At 44.7% G+C, this 21,826-nt stretch overlaps 1 protein-coding gene across 6 annotated transcripts; it reads left to right on the forward strand.

The window, feature by feature from the left end:
- Positions 1-905: 905 nt before the first annotated feature.
- On the forward strand, positions 906-20,219 carry dop1b (DOP1 leucine zipper like protein B). Of its 6 annotated transcripts, XM_081720665.1 has the most exons (40): positions 906-1,242; positions 1,966-2,087; positions 3,614-3,806; positions 5,041-5,222; positions 5,597-5,767; positions 6,042-6,231; positions 6,445-6,543; positions 6,719-6,842; positions 6,959-7,068; positions 7,479-7,590; positions 7,735-7,852; positions 8,053-8,172; positions 8,320-8,419; positions 8,647-8,856; positions 8,990-9,318; positions 9,584-9,972; positions 10,090-10,163; positions 10,423-10,620; positions 10,830-10,982; positions 11,074-11,174; positions 11,255-11,445; positions 11,657-13,346; positions 13,619-13,715; positions 13,892-14,059; positions 14,232-14,357; positions 14,530-14,664; positions 14,769-14,824; positions 15,005-15,109; positions 15,432-15,498; positions 15,684-15,837; positions 15,999-16,081; positions 16,165-16,274; positions 16,440-16,589; positions 16,874-16,935; positions 17,069-17,197; positions 17,376-17,512; positions 17,704-17,759; positions 18,025-18,159; positions 18,299-18,431; positions 18,638-20,219. In XM_081720665.1, exons 3-40 carry the CDS (start codon positions 3,669-3,671, stop codon positions 18,878-18,880), a joined length of 6,945 nt encoding a protein of 2,314 aa, XP_081576791.1. In that variant the 5' UTR covers positions 906-1,242; positions 1,966-2,087; positions 3,614-3,668; the 3' UTR covers positions 18,881-20,219. The 6 variants fall into 6 exon arrangements, with proteins under 6 accessions (XP_081576791.1, XP_026888707.2, XP_035378759.1 ...); XM_027032906.3 differs by lacking the exon at positions 1,966-2,087; XM_035522866.2 differs by lacking the exon at positions 1,966-2,087 and having other exon boundaries at positions 8,993-9,318.
- Positions 20,220-21,826: the final 1,607 nt, after the last annotated feature.

A 21,826-nucleotide genomic window follows, 5' to 3' on the forward strand; every position in this document is an offset into this window, starting at 1 on the left:
CATTACACCTGATTCAGTTTACCATGAATCAACCATGTCTGTACATTTAACAACTGTGTTTGATCAGTTGGTTCCGATGTGGGCTACTTTGAAAAGTGGTGTCTTGAAATGATGTCATTAGATTTCTGTGTCTGCTGTAGAGAAGTGTGTTTAGTAGTTTGCTAAAAGAGTGAAAATATGCTTATAGTTGTGCAGATCTGGGGTAAGGCTTTTTGAGTGTCAGGTTTTACTAACCGTGACATTGACAAACTAGGTTTGATTCAGTATGTTAAAAACATTGCACAGCTTTAAATACTCACAAAACTGCAGCAACAATGCTTATTTTAAATAAATTACTTTAATATTATTATCAAAAACAACTTTAATATTATACTTTGGGAAACCATATTTGCAGACTTCTTGTCACTTTCCTCCCATAAAATGTGCTGGTTGAAACTGCAGCCATTTCGAAGAGGCGAAGAAAGTCATGGTATCAAATCACATGCTGGAAACCTTAGGATGTACTCTGATGTACAACAGACCTTTGAGAGGTAGCCCAGTGCTGCAAGACCGCACCACGGGACAAAACCGCAAAGCCTGGATTTAGGAGGGCGCAGTATTTTATTTTTTTAATACACGATGATCCCCGCATAACCAGTGTATCTAGGCTACATCTTAAACACACTCCAAAGTGACCCATGCTGCTGTTCTGCAGCTGCACTGCTGAACTGAGCTCATCAACACCCGCATGCCCGCCGCGCGCGTTGGAACCCACGGTAACGTGACAGCTCGGTGCGAGCTTGTAAACAGAACATCCTGGAATATACCAAGGGACGGGATGGAAACCCCCATGCAATATGTGGAAATACAGACACGATGATCTTATACCGTTGAGCGTGACGAAGATTTATACAGCTTTACTTCCAGCGGCAGCTTCTTATTAATAATGAAGTTTATACCAAACAGGAAAACGCTATACATTGAAAAGGCGTGCCTTTGACACTCCTATAAATGCAACTTGATTGGTCAGTCCACCAGCCATCAGGAAGTGTATACAAAAGCGCAGTCGGGTAAAAGCAGCCGAGGGCGAATTTATGCTTTATCCGCTCTGGCCTTCAATGGCCAGCCGCTCGCCTGTTATTGCAGGCAAACATATGTTTATTCTTGCAGCAGCTTTTTGATTCCCTTGCTGATGTGGAATTTTAAACAAATTGTTCGACACCGCGAATCTTTTAACGTGGCAGTCCCGTGTTCCCGCAGTGGGTGAGTCAGCCTGTTTGACATCTGCGCTTGAAAATAAACCAGGCAAAAATAACATAAAAAAAAGAAAACCCAAATGTATAATTCTCTCATATTTGTGCAGGACCTAATGATTAAAAAGGTACGTTGACTCCTCTGATTGGGAAGAGATTAGTGACTAATGTGAGAATAAGTGCTAAGTTGTTAGTGAGAATGGAAATTGAAATGTAATGTATCTTCATTACCGCATAAACCCAGGCGAGACATACGAAGCATTGGATATATTGTTTGGTTATCAATACATGTCTGTCAAACTATTTTTGGGTCAGTATTAGTCGCTATCATCGGCGTTGGAGGGGATTCGCCACGCCTCCCCGATCTCCGACGGTAACTGGAGACTACTCATGATGTCGCTGTGTAATACACAAGGACTTTCGCATGTGAAGCACTTTGCTTGCACAGCTGATGCAGGACCTTGATATTGATGTCTTTTGTGGAGCATTAGGTGTTAATTCTTTCCTTGTCAGTATATTGTATGTAGTATACCCACTTCAGCACTGGCTTTACCATTTGCGATGAGAATATTCATTTTTGGGTTTCCTGATCAACAGCCTTACTTGAAGGTATTGCCTAGATTGTGTGTGTGTGTTTTATGTTTTATTGCCCTTCTTGATAATGTTTGTCTAATTTTATTTCATCCCTTCTTTCCTGCACTTTCCCTCCTATTGTCTGTCTTCCTCTTGTCAGCCTATTTCCCTGCCTTTCACATATTAAATCTTACATCTTTGGCATCGTCTCAGAGCGTCTAGTGACTCTTTGAGTGTCTAGTGCTGTAGTGATGGGATGCAACCCTGACAGAGCAACCAAAGGTGAGAGGTTGCCAGCAGGGTTACGCCTGGGTCGTTGAGACCGAGCATCTCAGACTGCTTTGCATAATATGGTAAACAGCAAAAACAGTGTAGACAAGGCTTAGCTTGCAATTGATTTCTTTACTTGCTATCTGTTATTTGTGGTTCAGCTGTTCCATTCTACAGTTACCTACAGTAAATGAAAGGGTGTCCCATTCTAGAGTGACATGTTTATACCATTCAGTGTCCCTAACAAGCTAGCAAGGATGACTTTAAAAGTAATGGGACCGAAGGGTGGAGTCAACTCTGGTTGAGTGCTGCCACTGGACACTGAAAGATGTCCAGCGAACTGAGTGGATGTGTAACTCGCTGGGCTTGGATACATTAATAAAAATGTCAGGCTGTGGATGTGTGGTTACACACATGCACCTATTGACTCACTGGCTTTTTTTTTTAACGTGCATGGTATACTAGACCTGTAACGTTAATAATAATGATTAGCCAACCCCCACTGCAAGTCTCTTGCTCATTGTCTTTCACTTTCCCACTTCACCTTTGTCACTCATCTTTGTATGCAAACTGAATATTTTTAATGCAAGACATATAGTTTATTAGTACAGCTATGTGAAAGTTTCTCAGTCCCCTGGAATTTTTGGCTTGGCTAATATTTGGAGAGATGTCTTTGTAAAACTGCTCAGAAAGGTTTATGTGTGTTTGCTGAATAATGATAGTAGCATATGTCCTTGAGTTTACTCCTAGTAATTCCTTCAGGTCTCTTGATGTGCCTTTATGGTTTATATCAGAGTGGGCACATCGTGCTTGTGTGTGAGAGTGTGAGTGTGACGGAGAGAGAGAGAAAGACAGAAAAAGAGCAAGTTTCATCATGGTTTTAATCATTTGGTAAGATGTTCCCATTTCTAAGTGAACACTAATCTTTTCTCTTCCGCATATAGACTGTGTGCGCGCGCGTGTGTGTGTGTGTTGTGGCTTGGAGTAAAGGGTGGTGTAATGCGTGCCTAGCTACATTTCAGTGTAATCTCTGATGTGTGTGTGTGTGTGTGTCTCAAACCATGGTGTGACCATGTGTCTGTCATTAGGTCAGTCCATGCATGGATCAATATTTGGGGGAGATCTTTCTTAGAAAGTTACATGCAATTTAACATGCAAAGAGCAAGATTGGGAAAAAAAAAAAACACTGATTGTGATAATAAAAAGTCAGCAGGCAATGTTGTAATCTTTAAACTGACCAATCACTAAAGGTTTCCTGCAATTTGGTAATGTTCAAAATGTGTCTACTTTCCAAACATTTTGGGAAGTGGCTGCTGAAATTCTGCGTTGCTCTCAGGAACATTGCCTTAGAGATAAGCCACATAAAGATGCATGCTATGTGCATATATTTAAAGCAACATGCGAAGAGTGTCAGATATTTAGTGCCATGAAGTTATCAGTAGAATAGCTGCCTGTGCTGCTCTCGATCTCTTTTTCTTTCTCATCCTCTTGCACTCGCTCCCCCCCCCCTTTTTTTTTTTTTTATCTCTCCCACTCAGTCCTCACTTCCTGTACAGACGGATGCCGAGCATGCTGGGACAGAACTGAGGCATAATGGACCCTGAGCAGGCCGAACTCCAGAATGACTATCGTTACCGTAGTTACACGGCTGTCATTGAGAAGGCGCTGCGTAATTTTGAGTCTTCCAGCGAGTGGGCCGACCTCATTTCTTCCCTTGGAAAGCTTAATAAGGTATCTGTGGGTTGACGGTCAAGGCTCACGAGTCAGAGTGAGGTTCAGCAGATGGTTTATGCTTTTGAAAACCAAACACAATCCATCAGAGTAGGTATAACCTGTAGCCATGAATAGATCAACGTCTTCTGAACAATGTTCAGATACACCATGTTATTCAGACCTTCTTCGTGTGGGATGTGAGGAGTCCTGATATGTGCCAGAAAATACCACACCATCACATCATTGGCACTGCCGTTTGTTGCTTGTTTTCATGTGTAATTTGAAAATGGACTGATGATTTGTATCGCAAACCGCAGCCAATATGTGATTTTTTTTTTTTTTTTTTTTTTTTTTTTTGGAATGTATAATTTGTGTGACTGGGAAAAGTGTGCCTACTGAACTGGGTGTGTGTATTGAGAATATTATTTCTGCATTCCACCAAATTTTTAAATTTGTTTCTCTTAAAAAATAGGAAAAAAATAAGTGTCTTTATTAGAATAGTTTTTCACCTCTTCCTTTAACTTGAGGGTTTAGGTTCTTTCTGCTGTTTTTTTCACTTGGTATAAACAACATTCTCATTTGGACGTTGGATGGCATTCCTTTTATATATTCATAGTAGAATGATTAAACAATGCTTTCACGGTTTTAAGAAGTTACCTATGAGGAACATTTCAGTTTCCTCTGTGAACTTACTCCGTGGCTTTATTCAGTGTCACTGGCAAAGAGAGTTCTCTTTTTTTTGACTGTTCTTGTGTGGTGGTAGTTAATAGGTCTCTTGCATGAGGAAGTTTGCTTAGTATACGGTTAGTGTCTCCAGTGGAGATGAAAGTCCAGATGTCATATGGCGACTTCACATCTCATACAAATGCACAGAAAATAGGAGCTTGTACCTGTCATGCACATACCTGTCTGCACATACATAAGTGTATATAATCAAAAACCTGGAGAAAAGTCACAGTGTCTGCTGAATTCTGCTGCTCTCTGTCTCTCTCTCTCTTTTTCTGCGCTGACTGATTTTCTTATTTACACAATGAAGCAACACGGATGTGGCCTAGATATTTCTCCATGTGTTCCTTTTAGAATCATAACCTGGTGTTTAACCAACCATTGGTTTGTGGAAAATGCTCAGGCTCTTCTCTGCTGCAGACATGAAGGGCCACAGCTCAAATTGTTTTGGGTTTTTTTTTGTTTTGTTTTGTTTGTTTGTTTTTGTCTGCTCACTTGATCTTCTTGCTCTACATCTCTATCCTAGGCCCTTCAGAGTAATTTAAAGTACTCTTTGTTGCCAAAGCGTTTGATCATCGGGAAGAGATTGGCCCAGTGTTTGCATCCTGCTCTTCCCAGCGGCGTCCATCTTAAAGCACTGGAGACCTACGAGGTCATCTTTAAAATCATTGGCACAAAATGGCTGGCCAAAGACCTCTTCATCTACAGGTGGGTGTGCTAAGCACATAGGTGGCTAGTGCAGCTCTACTTGTACTTACTGATTTTAGGATCTGAAGGAAACCTGAGTAAAATTATTGTGCCAGTATGGATTTCATATTGTTTGGCATTTGGAATATGTACATCTTCAATGGAGTTTTTTTTTTTTTTTGGGGGGGGGGATTTTAAAAAAAAATTATTTATTTCATCAGCACAGAAAACATTAAAACTATCTTGGAGACTTTCAGAGTGGTACTTTCACAACCATCCTTGGTTGGCAGTTTTGTTTTTGTAGTTCGGTTTCCATTTACTTTTTGTGTGTGCGTGCGTGTGCGCGTATGTGTGTATTTATGGGGGTGTGTGTGCGTGCGTGCGCATGTGTGCAGCTCAGGACTCTTTCCTTTGCTGGGCCATGCAGCGATGTCCGTGAAGCCGACTCTGCTGACCCTTTACGAGCGCTACTTCCTGCCCCTGCAGCGAGCCCTACTGCCCAGCCTTCAGGCCTTCATCATGGGCCTGCTCCCTGGCCTGGAGGAGGGCCAGGAGGTCTTCGACAGGTACATGCTTAGTTTCCAGTGACGATCGGCCTTCTCAATGGTGCTTGGTGGGTATGGCCAAAGATGCAGCTCTGAACCAGATATGTAGTGAAGAAAAATCCCACACAAGCCCCCGTCTGTATCAAGTGGCTTATGTTTGGCTTGGTTTATGGGGAAATGATTTGGGATCTTATTGACTAGGGTCAATTACTACTTTTCCTCCCTCTGCTTCTGAACTCCTGTTCCTTCCCTCCTGCGTTCTCGGCTTGTCTCGACTCCTCTGTCCCTCTCTCAGGACGGATGCTCTGCTGTTGAAACTGTCTTTGCTGGTAGGCCAGGCGGTGTTTTATGGAGGTCTGTGGGGCTCTGTGCTCTTGTCTCCTCCGGTCCGGCTGCCCGCATCTCTCTTCGTCATCACACACTTCGACCGCATGGCCGCCAGCAGTGAGCAGAAATTCATGCTGGGTACGGACCACAAACTGACCGTAAGTTTTGTGCGTGTCTGTGTGTATGTGTGGCAAGAATAGTCTCAAGAACGAACTTAAGAATGTCCTTTTCAGTAACAAATGTAACAATTTTATATTATTATTGCAGATTGAGTAGAAACATGGAATAATTCCATTAAATCATAGTATTTATATATTAAGGACACTTTATAACATCCCTGTGTGCTGTTTCTCCCTCTCACCATACTTTAGGTGAAGGCGATCTGTCTCTCTCTGCAGGACGCTAATGTACTAGTCCAGAGGAACATGTTGGAGATTCTTCTTTATTTCTTTCCCTTCGCAACATGTCTGGTCAGTCCACCTCTCTCTCTCTCTCTCTCTCTCTCTCTCTCTCTCTCTCTCTCTCTCTCTCTCTCTCTCTCTCTCTCTCTCTGTCTCTCTCTCTCTGTCTCCTCTCTCTGTCCTCTCCTTCTGGTCATGGGAGTCCAGAGCAGTCCATGAGTTATTTGGCCTGCTGTTCCTGTAGGATCCTGTAGAGGGTGCCATCCCTTTGAAACGTGATGAGATGATCACTGTAGTATCTGCTGCTTCCCTCACTTTGCTGAGGAGAGACATGTCACTGAACCGGCGCCTCTATGCATGGCTACTAGGTACCTCAGACATGATACTAATGCCAAACACATGGACTGGAGCGTAAATATAAATCAGTGTTATAGCCCTACGATAAACTGTGTGTGCGTCTGTGTGCGTCTGTGTGATTTGTCAGGCCTGGACATTAAAGGGGGCATGGTGGCTCCAGACTCAAGCCTATACACTACAGTGGAGGAGCATACAGCATACTACTTCAACACACACTCCAGAGATCTGCTAATGCAGGTAACGTTCTGTCTCTCCCTCCATGCTTACTCACACACTCACTCACACACACACACACACACACACACACACACACATACAAACACATACTTTAGTTAATGCCTTCACCCGTGTGTGTGTGTGTGTGTGTGTGTGTGTGTGTGTGTGTGTGTGTGTGTGTGTGTGTGTGTGTGTGTTAGAAGCATTAGATAAAGGCCTCGTTTGCAAACTTTCAATAAGTAGACCACATTAAATAATAACATTTTTAAATGAAATACAACTACTAAAATATAGAACTATGTTCTGATAGGTTCTGTTAGTAATTAATTAATTGTAATTCACATACCAGCTCACTCTTATGTTGTGTGTAATTTGACATTGTTTCTAGAGCACTCCTCACCTGTACACATTACATTCTACTATATGCACAGGCACTGGTGAATATCTTGCAGCAGAAGGGCATAGAGAAAGACTTAGAAAACGTCACGGACTATCTCAGACCATTCCGCATCATTATCAGTTTACTGGACAAACCGGAGATTGGTAAACACACACACGCATGCACAGATGCGTGTGTACAGATGAAAAAACTGCCGCAAGCACCATTTCTGCCACCTTTTATTGGACTTATTTAATAACATATTGCATCCTTGTCTACTTCCCCAACCCCACCTCCTCTCACCTTAGGACCTCTGGTGGTATCCGACCTGTTGTTGGAGGTGATCAGAGCGTTTTATAGTTACTGCAGGGAGCAGGTGGGGGAGGAGTCTCTTAGCTCCAGTCTCTCTGGCAACCAGCTTACCAGGTCAGTCTGAGATAATGGGAGGGAATTCATAAGTTAATTTATTTTAGGCAAACCAAATGTCAACATTCATAGATGATAAACTCGTGCTTATAAGCCATTGCCATATGTGTAAAAATGAAAAGAGTATCTTAGAAACTGCTTATCTGCCTGCTGGGCATGAATAAGTTGTCTGATTATTGTCTAACTGTTGGTTTTTGCAGTAAGCTGAAAGAGAACAAAAATGCTTCTGAGATCATAAAAACAGTCAACATGTTGGTGGGGGCAATGAACAGTGAATATCTGTGGGAGTACATGACTAAACAATTCCAAACCTGTCTCAGGTACCCGCACACACACGCGCAGACACACACACACGCACCGTTATTGTCAGCTATGATGGAACACGATCCAGTGATATCAGCAAACAAATGATGATTAGAAAGATGCCGTGAACCTGACTGTGCCGGGTGTTTTTAATGTGTGTTAAGTGACCCAGCTCCGCCGGCTCCATCCAAAATCTGGAGTCCTCCTTCATCAGTGACGGAGCTCTCCACCCTTATCATCTTTCTCCTTGATGTCATCCCGTTGGTAATTCTTACCTTTTTCTGCCCTTATCTTTTATGTTATGCTTGATAGTCAGAATGTGTCCTCTGTGAACATTTTTATTCTATCAGTGTATTAGAAACTAAATGGCCTGAATAAGTTGGTGCCTGTTGCTTGGCCACTGAATGGAAGGCACCATCTTCTCTGCTTGCTTTTGCTTTCATATTTCATCTCTTTTTGTGATGGTCTTTTTCCTGCTTTTCATTCTAAAGGAGCTTTATGCTGAGATCCAAACACAGTACCTGCCACAGATGCTGGGGAGCATGCTGCAGTCTCTGCATGGTCACGTGACCTCTCTTAGCCCAGCAGAGGTCACACAGGGCCTGAGAGCATGCTTTAAGGTGCTGAGTAAGATCCAGATGCCCGTGACCTATATGGACATGGAGGCAGAGTCACAGACATCGTGTGTAGAGAAAACACAGGTCTGATTTTAGGCTTTTTGGCTTTTTTTTTTTTTTTTTTTTTTTTTGAACAATCGGTCTTCTATCTCAGCTATCTTTCATATGTGCCAATTTCACACTGGTGTGTATTCTGCATACTGTTTCTTTTCACTAGCAGAGTATGGTGACAGACACCAAGGAAGGGAAAACAGGCGATGAGACTAGTGCGAATAATGAACCGCTGGCGGAAGAGGCCGTGGCTGGGAACGGACGAGCTGTGGAAGAGGCGGGGCCTGAGCAGGGCTCGTTCCCGACCCTGCGTTCCAAAGACAGCGGACTGGGCCTTAGTGCATCTCCTTCTGAGCAGCAGCTCTTTCCGGGGCGTGACTCGTCGAATCCTGTTTCAGGGGCGTGCGCCACGGTGGTGGATGTTTGGAGGAAAGGCGGTACTGTGGAGCTCATGTCCCATTGCCTACAGGACATACTGGCATCGATCATCACCAGGTACACCAGGTTACGACGACTTTCAGAGTCAAGTGTAAAAGTCTGACTCAGCTGGTTTGCATAATCAAAGAATCTGAACAGGTGAAAATGCTTTTGTATCTGCAAAAAAAAAAAAACCATAACTGCCATGACTGTGATGATCAAGTTGTGCTGCCTGTAGGTTCAACTAACTCCAGCTTCGGTTGGTGTCTTTTTTAAAAAAAAAAAAAAACTTTTTACTGTGTTCCCTACTGTGCGAACTGTAAATGCCATCCTACTTCCCTAGACATCTGCTGACGATGGTGGATCCAGACAAGGCGGAGGAGGCGGCAGCTCTTCCCGACCACCATGCCTCCCCCCGCGCCCGGAAGCACTCCCGCGAGGCCAGTCGGGATTTAGGACTGATCAAAGACAGGCTGGCCGAATTCTTCACCCCCGCAAAGCAGCGGGTCCAGCCCCAGGAGGTGTGTGTCGGTGACGGGGTCGCAGGTGCCAGGTCCGCGGGCCTGCAGTGGTCAGTGCGCTACCAGTCGCGGGGCAAGGCGGAGGTCACCGAGCCCTGTCGACAGGCTTTTACGGCTGCGTGCCACCTATTGTTGGAATGCACCACCTTCCCCGTCTATTACACAGAGGAGCAGAGCCAGGACCTTCACAGCAACATGTTCAAGAGCACGAGTACGTTTATGTGTGCGAGTACTTTTAAGACCCACACCACACAACATTAACATACCAAAACAACACTGAGGAATTTGAATTATGAACCAATAGGTGACTGTCTGTTTTTCCCTCTAGACAATGAAGAGGGCACTCTGCCTGAGTGGCTGAGGTTCCTAATGACATTGTGCTGCATTTCTAAAGACTACCAGGTACAACTAAGAGTACAACCAAGAGCAGTACCATCAGCACACTGTCGCATTGTACATATTCATTTCTGGATGAATCCCTGCATGACTTTATTGATGGTAGAAGATGACATAGATTCAAGTGCAAACGCCACAGATTCAGTAGTCTTATTTAAGATTCTACTTGAGCATTTTCCACAGATGCAGCACTTTGACATCCCGGCTGTCAGAGGGCATGCTGACGTTTTGACAACATTTTTGCCCCACACACTTGTGTGCGTAGGTCCAACATGTGGCAACTTCCTGCCTGCTGGAGCTGATTAACCACTCGCAGTCCCTGGCACTGGTCATTCAGGACAAGAATCAGCGGTACAGGAGGGCGGCGACAAACCCATTCAGCGGACAGCTGCAGATGGTCACCCTGCCTCCCATCCACCCAGCAGTGATTAAAACCATGGAGCTTGACACAGACTTCTACCAGGTGAGCTTCCCATATGGAGCTGCATTGAAACAGCTCACTCTTAATGAAGTTTAATATATAGTAGCTCGAGTGTTTAGTTTCTCTCGTTGTGTTGTCTTGTAATTGGGTCTTGGGCAGATTTACCACTGTGTCATACCTCTCTCTCTCTCTCTCTCACACATACACACACACACACACACACACACACACACACACACACACACACACAGAGGGTAGCTCAGGTGCTCTGGACTCAGTTGGACACTGACCGCAGAGAGCATCATGTTTCCTGTGTGGACCTCTTCTATCGGCTGCACTGTTTAGCTCCATCTGCATCTATCTGTGAGGACATCATCTGTATGGCTTTGCTGAGCAGAGAGAAGGTGCAGGACTGCCAAAATAACACACATACACTCACATGTCGCGACAGTCCCTTCATGGTTTCCTGTGTGTGTGTGTTCGTTCCTTCCACAGGTTGTGCGTCTAGAGGCTCTTCATAGGTTCTCTGTTTTGTGGCACCTGACACGGGAGGTTCAGACGAATCGCAGCACTTCCCTGAACCGCTCCTTCGACAGGTCAGATGTTTTCCTTTTGCCGTGACTTAAAGGCCAGGGTCAGTCACTCTGACCTCTGTCCCTCTCTCTCCCTGTCTCAGGTCTCTGTTTGTGGTGCTGGACAGTCTAAACAGTCAGGACGGCAGTGTCAGCACTGCTGGACAGAGCTGGCTGGTGCGGGCCCTCTCTCTTGGCGATATTGTGCGCATCCTGGAACCCATACTGCTCCTGCTGCTGGACCCAAAGACCCAGAGAACAGCCATTCAGAGTGTCAAGCACAATCTCTCAGTGGGTATGTCACCAAGAACTCCAGGGCACCGCTGGGCACAGCCACGTGACATAGATGATCAAAAACGGAGGGCTTCATTTGAGAACATTTGATTTTATTCACAGGTAAAATGCTAGTGTAAGTTTTAGCGTGCGGACAGTCACAGGTCTGAGTACCGTGGGACATGTGGGTAATGTAGTGCTCATTAGGGTTCAAGGCTGCTCTTTCTCCACAGGTAATTTGAATGCGTTAAGTTACAAAAGCAGGTCCAGTGCAAAGAGTAGTGGAGAAGGCATGACGGTGACAAACCAGCTGGACAGCTTACTGGCTCATGTTGCCGTGGTAGACCGGGAGGCCCTGTGGGCAGACCTGGAGTGTGACCCGGAGCTTCAGGGAACGCTGTCTGACTCCCCTGCCATGTCCCACAGCGAGAGCGAAGAAACCGAGGGAGAGGAAGAGGACGGACAAGTAGAAGAGGAAGGGCGAGGAGAAGAGGAAGAGAGCGAGCACACGGAATCGGCCGACTCCAGCGGAGCCCAGAACTCCACAGAGAATTCCAGCTCTGGCTTCGCCCATTACCTGCAGGTTCCCAATGATGGGGGCAGTGCAGGGCAAGCAGGTATGGCCAATGGCCTGCAGAGGGTAGACTCAGAGCGCACACAGGCTTCCGAGTCACTGTCGAGTGACGAAGACGACGGGCAGCTGGCGGCCCTGGCCAAGTCCCGCCTCTTAAAGCAGCAGCGCGAGAGGCAGGAGGCGGTGGACTCGCTCTTCCGGCACGTTCTGCTGTACCGGCAGCCATACGACTGTGGCAGGGTCCTGCATGCCTTCTCAGTGGTGGAGACTCTGATGAAGAGTAGCGCGGGACCTTTCATGGATGCTCTGTCCAACACAGCCCTGGACTGCAGCTCCACTGCCCACCTCAACCTCATCCAGAACCTCCTGCAGAGGCACCGGCAGGCACAGGAGGGCAACAGCTTCTACGGCCCTCTCCAGAACCCCAGCCCTCCTGAGGGCTCCACCCCAGAGCAGCCGCCTACCTCCACTCTCCCCTCGCCCTCAAGCTCCGCCCCGCCCACGTTCCTGCTGGAGATCCTCACGTCCTTGTGCCTGCGTTTCCTGCGCTCTCACTTCCCCTCCTACGCCAGCGTGAGCGCCCGCCAGCTGCAGGGCAACCGCGAAGTGCAGGTTAAGAGCGTGGAGGTGCTGACGGCCCTCATCACTCAGTTGGTGGTGGTGGCCCAGCAGACCCTCCAAGCTCACGTGGGTGAGGCGGCCGACGCTGGAGGCCTGGAGGCTGTCCGGAACCTCCTGTGGGGCTGCAGAGTGCAGCAGTTTGTCCTCCTTTCGCTCTCTGCCTCAATGTACACCTGCCAGCGGACAGAGGCGTCTAACCAGCGTGCGCTCCCCAAGGAGGACCAGGGCGACGATGGTGGGGAGATTTCAGAGGAGAGCCTGGTCCATTTTGGGCAAGACGGGAGCTGGGTGGAGCACCCACTCCAAATCGCCCTGCTGAAGCTCTTGAAAGTCCTCATCGTGCTGGAGCACAGTGTGTCTCCACACTCAAAAGTGCCTGACCAGGGCGACAACCACCTGCACTCGGCCCGGGGCGATGTCTCATCTTCTGTGCTGGCACGAGAGTGGCAGACTGCCATGATGTACCAGCAGTCCATCAAGGCCGTTCACTACGTGGCCAGCCAGCCCATCACCGCGCAGGGCATGTTTGTGGCGGCAGCGGCCCGGGCCCTGTGCCCGCAGTACGGCTTTGCCCTGCACCCGGCCTGGGTGGCGCTGCTGTGTGGGGCGCTGCCCTTCTTGGGCCGCTCGCTCGCCATCATCGTGGCCCCCGTCATCAGTCAGATCTGCAAGAACCTCGATGAACTGGTTAAACAGCATGAACACGATGGAAGCAAGGCTTCTCACAGGTACTGAACGTGTGTGTGTGTGTGTGTGTTCCGAACCTTGAAGAGATACTAGGGAGAGGTTGATTTTAAATGTGTTTTTTTTTTTCCTAATATCCATAACTGCTGAAAACTGTGCTCCTCCTACTGATCTCTGACCTTAATCTAACATCCCTAATGATTTGAATAATTACAAGAGACTTTGATTGGCGGAAACAGGGCTTAGAACAGAAGATAAACTGTTCAGGTGGGTTGCTGGCTGATGTTTTAGAGACTTGTTATTGTGTGTGTGGCAGTAACCTAAAGAAGGAGAACATTGCACCTGACTATCCTCTCACTCTACTGGAAGGACTCACCACCATCACACACTACTGTCTTTTGGAACACAAAAAGGTAAACTATACAGTATACACATAGATACATTGCATTGCATCAGACAGATATGAGCACCTTATTTCAAATAATCTATTACAGGTCATCTAAGACATGATGAAATGATTCCTTTTTCAGAACAGGTAAACTACAAAATGACAGATGTACTGAAAATGAATCTTTTTTTTTTTTTTTAGTCTGCAGGCTGTGATGCTACAGACATGCGTAATGCCACCAATACCATTCTAGAGGAGTTCCCATACATGGTCAGCACTATGGCCATGCTGTGGGGTGTGGTCAAGGGAGCTGACTCCGCCCACAGCAATAAATCCTCTCCCACCTCCGTCTGTTTCAAAAGCACAAAGGCACGTGAAGCTCAATAGTTAGTTCTTTTTTTTTTTTTTTTTCTTTTTTTTTTTTTTTATACGATTTGATTTGGTTTTTTTTAATGAACCATTCCTCTAAATTGATCCCATTTTGTGTCTTGTGAAAAATACTTCTGTTGTGTTGTGACGCGCTGCTTTTTGTGTTGTATAGATCCTGAAGCAGAAGGTTCTGGCTTTCCTGACACCACTGATTCAGCAGTATGGCGTGCAAGTCCTGGCCTCTGTAGCTGCCATCTGGAACAGTAGGCGGAGCCGAAGGAGACGCTCAAAAAACAAAGTGAGATATACTAATGGCACCCAGAGGACTGATCTCTTGAAATGATGATGAATATGGTTGAAGTCACTTATGTGATGTTTATTCCTAGAGGTCTGCAAGAGCAGTTGGATATTTTTTTTTTTTTGTCTGTGTGTGTGTGCGCACGCGTGCACTTGTGTGCCCATGTGTGTAGATCCTGCCAGTTGCCAGTGATTCGCAATTAACCATAGTGGACTTGGTGAAGTCCCTCAACACACTTCGCACAGACACAGTTTTGCAACTTGTTCGGGAGGTGGTGAAGAAACCCCACCAGATCAAAGGAGATCAGGTAAACACACATGCATGCAGATCTGCGCGCACACACACACACCCCTACCTCAAGTATACAAACCTGTACAATAAAGATCATCATGTTTTTCCCTTCCCCAACAGAGACTGACCCTTGTGGATGTTCCCATGCTACAGTTCTGCTATGCCTACATCCAGAGGTACCCATCTCAACATCTGGCTCAACCCATCCACACTAGCTACGCTGTCTGTGGGGTGGACAGTTGTTCAGGCTATTACTATATGATCTACTAAATAAATCATAGTGAACTAACTAGTGGTGGTCTCTCCAGGATAGCAAATGTCCCTCTGTAGTTACTGATATTTTCTTCTGTGTGCAGCCTTCCTGGTCAGACCCTTCAGGAGAACATCACACCTCTCCTCAGCCTGCTCCGAGAGTCTGTCCAGCTCAATCTCGTCCCACCTGGCCACTTCTTGCTTCTGGGGTGATTCAGCAAATTGGCTGCATTATTCATTGTTTGTTTGCTGCAGAGCTATTTGACTACCATTTGTTGGCACTTTGATCATGACCTTGACTGTACTGGCTGACTAATTAAAGAAATGCCAGTAATGTTGCCACTCTGCAGATGTATAGCATTTTCATTTTCACGCATTGTCTGTCAATCGCTACATTTACAAATCTGCATATTCGTTGTTATCCATATTGTTGCTGCTGGATCGAAGGCAGCGTGCACATTGTAGAACTTGCTATACTGCTAGCTAGAAGGTCCTCGGTCCACAGCTCAGCTTTTCTTTCCCCCTCCACAGCATCCTGAATGACTTTGTAAATAGACTCCCCAATATGGACAACAAGAGAGATTCTAGAGAAATGCAGGTAAGACGCCCTCAAAGTGAGCATGAGTCTGCTGGCGCCCAGTTGGTTATTAATGGTGCCTTACTGTATTTGTGTCTACACTATTGTAACTCCAAAGATATGGGTATGTGCATATGAAGAGAGCAAGGTATGTTATTGCGGTTCGGCACGTCATGCTTGTTTCCTTGGTAATCTGCTCCAAACAGGAAGTGTCCCAGCGTATCTTGGAGGCGGTAGGAAGTGTGGCTGGCTCATCTCTGGAGCAGACCAGCTGGCTGAGTCGTAACCTGGAAGTGAAAGCACAACCTCAGGTCTGCCTGCATGAAGATGCAGATGAACCCGAGGGCAGCGACTTCTATGGTATAGAAACTCATTCACACGCACTTGTGCACACTATTGTGAAAAGATTTTTATAAAGGATGCCGGAACGTATAAGGCATAATAGGTGTGATCAGTCTAGTATAACTCACATCTTCTTCCATGTGTATTTTTTTTTTTTTTTTTTTTTTCTCCCCCCTTAGACTCTGTTGGCCAAAGCAGTACTATGGTGTCATCCTCAGCTCCATCGGTGTTCAGCGTACAGGCTCTGGCTCTGTTGGCTGAGGTAGGGCATAAACACACGTATGAGGTATGGGGCACTTACACACACACACACACACACACACACACGTGTTTGCTCTCCACCAGGTCCTGGCCCCTCTGCTGGACATGGTATATCGCAGTGATGAGAAGGAGAAAGCCCTCCCTCATATCTCCCGCCTCATGTACTACGTCTTCCCATACCTGAAAAACCACAGGTACCCACAACTCCCCAGTCACTGGTTTCTCCTGTTTAAATCTTTCATGTCAACTGATGATTATTTCTGTATGAATCAATTCCTGCACTCCTTTCTTCCCTTGTGTGTGTGTGTGTGTGTGTGTGTGTGTGTGTCTCTCTCTCTCTCTCTCGCTCTCTCTCTCAGTGGTTATAATACGCCCAGTTTCAGTGCAGGTGCTCAGTTGTTGAGCAGTCTTAGTGGCTATGCCTACACTAAACGCACCTGGAAGAAGGAAGTGTTGGAGCTCTTTATGGATCCTCTGTTCTTCACCATGGAGATATCCTGTGCCTGCCAGTACGACTCTTCCCTTTAACTCCCACATGCTGTCTAGAGAGTGGCTTTATAGCTAAAAACCCAAATCATATGACCACATAGGCTTCAGGAACATATGACATATATAGTTCATCATACAAAATTATTTAAAGCATTTTAAATGAGAATGTTTAAAAGTTAATTTTAATATTGTTTTAATTAAAGGAAAACTGCTGGCATTCAAATTACTCCATTTGTGCCAGTGAGCAATTTCAGTGTTTGTTTACACAGAAACTCAAATTATGACTGCTTTGTTTTTACATTAGCTGGAAATCAATCATAGACCATCTGCTCACACATGAGAAGACCATGTTCAAGGATCTAATGGGTAAGTACAGTACATACAAGTTTTTACTGGACCTAATTTCATCCGTGTCTCCTCCCTGTAGATGCAGAGCGCAATGTATGTCTTTAATTCTCGTTTAAGATCCTTTATACGTGATGTGTGCGTATTTGTGCAGGCATGCAGAGCAGCTCTCTGAAGCTGTTTAACAGTGCTGAGCAGAGGCCCATGTTACTGAAGCGCCAGGCTTTTGCCATGTTCAGTGGAGAGACTGACCAGTACCACCTCTACCTGCCTCTCATACAAGGTACCGGTCAGCCTGGGTCCAGGCCGTTGGAGGGAAGGAGAGCGGCAGAGCGACTAATCGGGTCGTTTTGCTCATTTAGAGCTTCCGTCTCATTGTAGTCTTTTGTGTTGTATGTTAAGGACACCAAGTTCTAAATGATCCCGCTTTCTCTCATGCATGCACACATGTGCATGACCAGAGCGTCTCACGGAGAACCTGCGTGTAGGACAGTCCCCAGCAGTGGCAGCTCAGATGTTCCTGATGTTCCGGGTTCTTCTGCTGAGGATCTCCCCCCAGCATCTCACCTCGCTCTGGCCAATCATGGTCACCGAACTGGTGAGGGACTCGCTTCCTCTACACATCTCACCCACACTTACTTGCTTATCATATGCTATGCGCATTTGTTTGGTTCGTCCTCATAGTCATTTAGAGATTTATTCATTGATTTGATTTCTTCCATAGAACTGATTTTGTATTCCCTTACTCAGAAAACAGCAGGCTCTGATCATTTGTCTTTCTTGGTCTAGATTCGCATTTATGCCAGGCTCGAGAAAACTCTGCTAGAGGACAAAGAACTTTCAAAGTGAGTCCCTGTCAGACACTTCATCATCCCCCATTTCCAGAGTAAATGACCTGAGCAGCTATTTCCCAAATTTGTACTTGGACTGTTAATGAAAAAGCTGAATTTATGTAGATACTGTCTTTATGTGGTGTACTGTACATCACCGCAATAGTTTTTCAAGGAATTAATTTTATTCTATTATAATCAGTGTAGACAGTTTGTCTTATAACAGATCCTATTGCAAATCTATTATCAACATTTACATTTTTCCATCCATCTCTTTCAGGAGTAAACGGGGAGGTCAGGAGAAGAATGGTCTGTTTTTTTTTTCCCAGGCAGAGCTGGACATGTACCTATCAGCCTGCAAGTTCCTGGACACGGCAATGTCCTTCCCTCCGGAGCGCATGCCTCTGTTCCAGATGTGAGTGATTGCAAACCCATAACCTAAATTTAATATATATCTTGGTGTCGTGCTATAGCTAATATAGATTGCATGGGGTTGTGCTCACGTGCTTGCGTGTGTGCATGCATATGTGCATGTGTGCGTGTTTGAACGTTAGGTATCGCTGGGCGTTTGTGCCTGAAGTGGACGTGGAAAGTTATGATGGGCCAGTGACCACTCTCTTAGAGGGAGAACAGGAATGTAAACCTCATGTGGTCAGAATATTGGAAGGACTTCACTATCGTTACGGGGTAAACACGTTTATGCCATTATCAAGGGTTTTTTGCACATGCATAAACACTTCAATGTGCACAATAGTGGAAGGCGGTAAATATCTCAAACAACAAATGATTGCTGTTTACTTTGTATATGGATACAGTGTACTGAAATGCACTTTAGGAAATTGAACCTGCACTTCAGTACCGTAAAGCCTGTGCACTGACCCTGCGTGTTTCAGGAGCTGAACGGAGTGGTGGGCGAATCCAACTCGGAGGGCACTGAGTTCCCGCTGCTCACGCTACACTCGATCTCCTCAATCACTCAGCTGGTGCCCTTCTTCCAGACGCTCTGCTGCTCCTTCGGCGGTTCACCGGGCTGCCCTGGCCAGTGTGCCGACTACCCGCCGGCTGGCGTCAACACCGTGCTGCAGCGCTTGGAGTTCATAACAGAGCAAGAGTTCCTCGACGGTATGGACCCATAGAGGCAGGAGGGGGCAGAGTTGCTGGCTCAGGCTTCTCCCCTTGAGCTCAGTCCTGAAGCAGGTGCTTTGTTTTACTGTGTGGTGTTTGTAGCTTAGTTGGGCTCCATCTTAATTACTCAGTGAGCGGAGTGCAAGAGAAAGCTGAGGACATTGTTGAGGGATCGTTATGGCATCTGTAATTTAAGAAACGTTATGTCTGTTTTTTTGTAATCGGAAAATTCAAGGAATGGTGAACTCAGATGTTATACAGACCAGATGATTGCTTTTATGGGATTATTATTTATTTCAAATGCAATTCTGTAGGTTTAATTTTATTTACAGTATTTTTTTTTTCAGCCAAGATTACCCATAAATTCATATGTCCAATATCACAGAATGTATGGAGATCAGTTGCCATTAGAACTGATCAGCTGTACTACCTTAAAGTACACTGTCATGCTTGGGTCATTTATTTTTTTGCTCCTGCCATAGTTCATGTGCTGCTGTCAATGTGAATGAATGTGAAATCCTAGTGTCCTTAATTTTATGGGAATACTGTTTGTTTTTTGTTTTTTTGTATTTGTTTTTTTTTTTCCCTCAACATTCCATAACTGATGTTGATCAACCAGCTTCATAATTTAAAATATGTAAATTAAATGTCACATTTTAATATATTAACAACTGAAATGTGGGTGCTGCTCAGACACAAACTATAATGATTATATACAAATTCACCTTTCACCTGTATATTTTATTTGAAAGCATTATATTTGTAGTTGCATTTAAATTTGCAGAATTATGCACATCAATTGTGCATTTTTTTCATTTTGGTTGTGTATGATCTTCAGCTCTGGACACCAGGTTCCTAGTTATTTCCCCATTCTTTTTCCACTGTGCTTATTTTGGGGGTGTTGGACTTCTTCTGTCGCATGGTTCTCAGGGACTGGTAATATGTCGGGACTGTGCAGCTTTTGAAGGGTGTCATCTGGTCCTCTATTCACTATTAAGTTCTCCCACATAGCATTCCCTCTATCTCTCTCACCTTTTCTCTCCATGTCTTCTCATTCATTCTAAACGCAATGTACATCTGATCTCCCAACCCTAGTTACTGTGATTAGGAATAATGATTCCTCTCATTGTGGATGAATATTGACTGTTCTACTTTAATGTACAGAACATTTAACATGTACTGTGAAGGAAAATTAAGCCAACATTTGATTTTAATGCATGGAAAGGAATGTTTTGAACAATGTTTGTTGCATAATGTTGGCCTACATAATTGGGATGTTTTACACTTAATTTACATGAAATTAGTCTGATTATAACCCATAATAAACTAATGTTAAGTGTCTAATTTAAATCTTGTATCATACTAGCACAATTCTTAGTGTTTTGGGGAAACATCTCAGTCTAGTATACTAAAGTGCTTAAACATTATTTAAGTTTAAATGTATTATTATTATTATTATTATTATTATTATTATGGAACATCTGAGATTCGGAAGAAGGAACACTCCTGAATCTCCACCCTTGCTCCCTCCCTGTTTATACTCCTTTACCAAAGTGTAAAAAGGGAGGGGCTAGAGTTCCAGTTTCTCCCACATACAGAGGCTGTCAAGATCCCTAGTTCAAAGTTCATCTGACCTCCCCCTCCTCCAGTTATGCAGTTATCTCCATTGCAGCCACTATTGAAGGCATGGTCTGCACTCACACAATGCAAACTGCTCCAGGACCAGTGTTTTATTTGTGGCTGATGTTATGTAACAGTAGCTCACTTGTCTCTTACAAGATACAGCTTATATATCTAAGCTAATACCACCAGTCATTCATTTCTTCTAAGGCTGAAAACACATTGTCAAGACGTCCTCATTCTTGCTGTATGGTATTGTCAGTAAGGAACTTATTTTAAGCTTATTAATTATGAGTTTAACTGGGCTAACCAGTCACAACTATTTTAAAATAAACATCAAACCATATTGTTTCTGCTAATTCATGATCTGTTTCAGCTGGTCTTGCTTGAGCTTGATAATGTATGTTGCTCAAAGATTGTTTGACCTACATTTGTTTCACTTTTTATCATTTCTGATCTTGGGCATAGTCATCAGTACTTAATTTTTTTTTGCTTTACTCTGTGCTGAAGAGATTTTAAAAATAGGAAGTTGGTGTCAAAAGCATATCTTACACAAAATATTCAAATATGAACCTCATTGTAGGCTACTTATAGCATTTGATGCCACTGCATTTGGTTAGAGGGAGTTGATAGGGTTTGTTGTCATAGGGGATGGTTGTCACAGCACCTCATTAACGTCTACGCATCAACACAGTTTTCTGGAAACACTGATACTGAAATGTTCAACTTTGATGAAATAAGTCATCTATCTTCTCTCTGGTTGGGAGTGATCTGATTTAGGTATGTTTGAAATGCCATAGCATAGTAAAAAAAACAATGGATGACACGATGTGCCACCATGTCGTTTACAAAGAACATAACAGCTGCATCAGAAGACAAAGTCTCATACCCATCACAAAAAATGCCAAACACACAGCAGATCTTATGATATCTCTAAATTAAATAGTACAATTAAACAGTTTGTGATAGTCCACAGAATGGAATATGGAGGTAGTCTCCTGCCTCGTACAGCTTGGGGGCAGGATACATTAAGAAAACTTTGCCATGATACAATTCATGGCCATTGCCACCGGGCCATATCCAATGGCTATTCTACATTTTTCCCCACAGTGTCTTAATTCCTCCTCTAAAATAAAACGTGCATTAAAATGAGCTGCATTGTCAGTAAAATTATGTCAGAAAAGAGAGAGAGAGAGTTTACCTGAATGATGCATTCTCTCTCCTGTAGTGTTCCCTCCAGCTCTGCGTATGCTGTACTCATTCCTAGAAGGACACACAGGGTCCATTGAGTATTTTTAATCCTCACGCAGAAAATGCTGTAATATGTATAATCTCAA

Source organism: Electrophorus electricus, chromosome 9 (assembly GCF_041902795.1).
Source record: "Electrophorus electricus isolate QZ-2024a chromosome 9, ASM4190279v1, whole genome shotgun sequence".
Taxonomy (NCBI): Eukaryota; Metazoa; Chordata; class Actinopteri; order Gymnotiformes; family Gymnotidae; genus Electrophorus; species Electrophorus electricus.

What these genes read in the sequence shown, in the direction of transcription:
- dop1b (XM_081720665.1), top strand. Translation starts at nt 3,669, where the DNA reads ATGGACCCTGAGCAGGCCGAACTCCAGAATGACTATCGTTACCGTAGT. An exon ending in GAGATTCTAGAGAAATGCAG is followed by an intron (nt 15,499 to 15,683) that starts GTAAGACGCCCT and finishes TGCTCCAAACAG; the next exon opens with GAAGTGTCCCAGCGTATCTT. An exon ending in CGCATGCCTCTGTTCCAGAT is followed by an intron (nt 18,160 to 18,298) that starts GTGAGTGATTGC and finishes TTTGAACGTTAG; the next exon opens with GTATCGCTGGGCGTTTGTGC.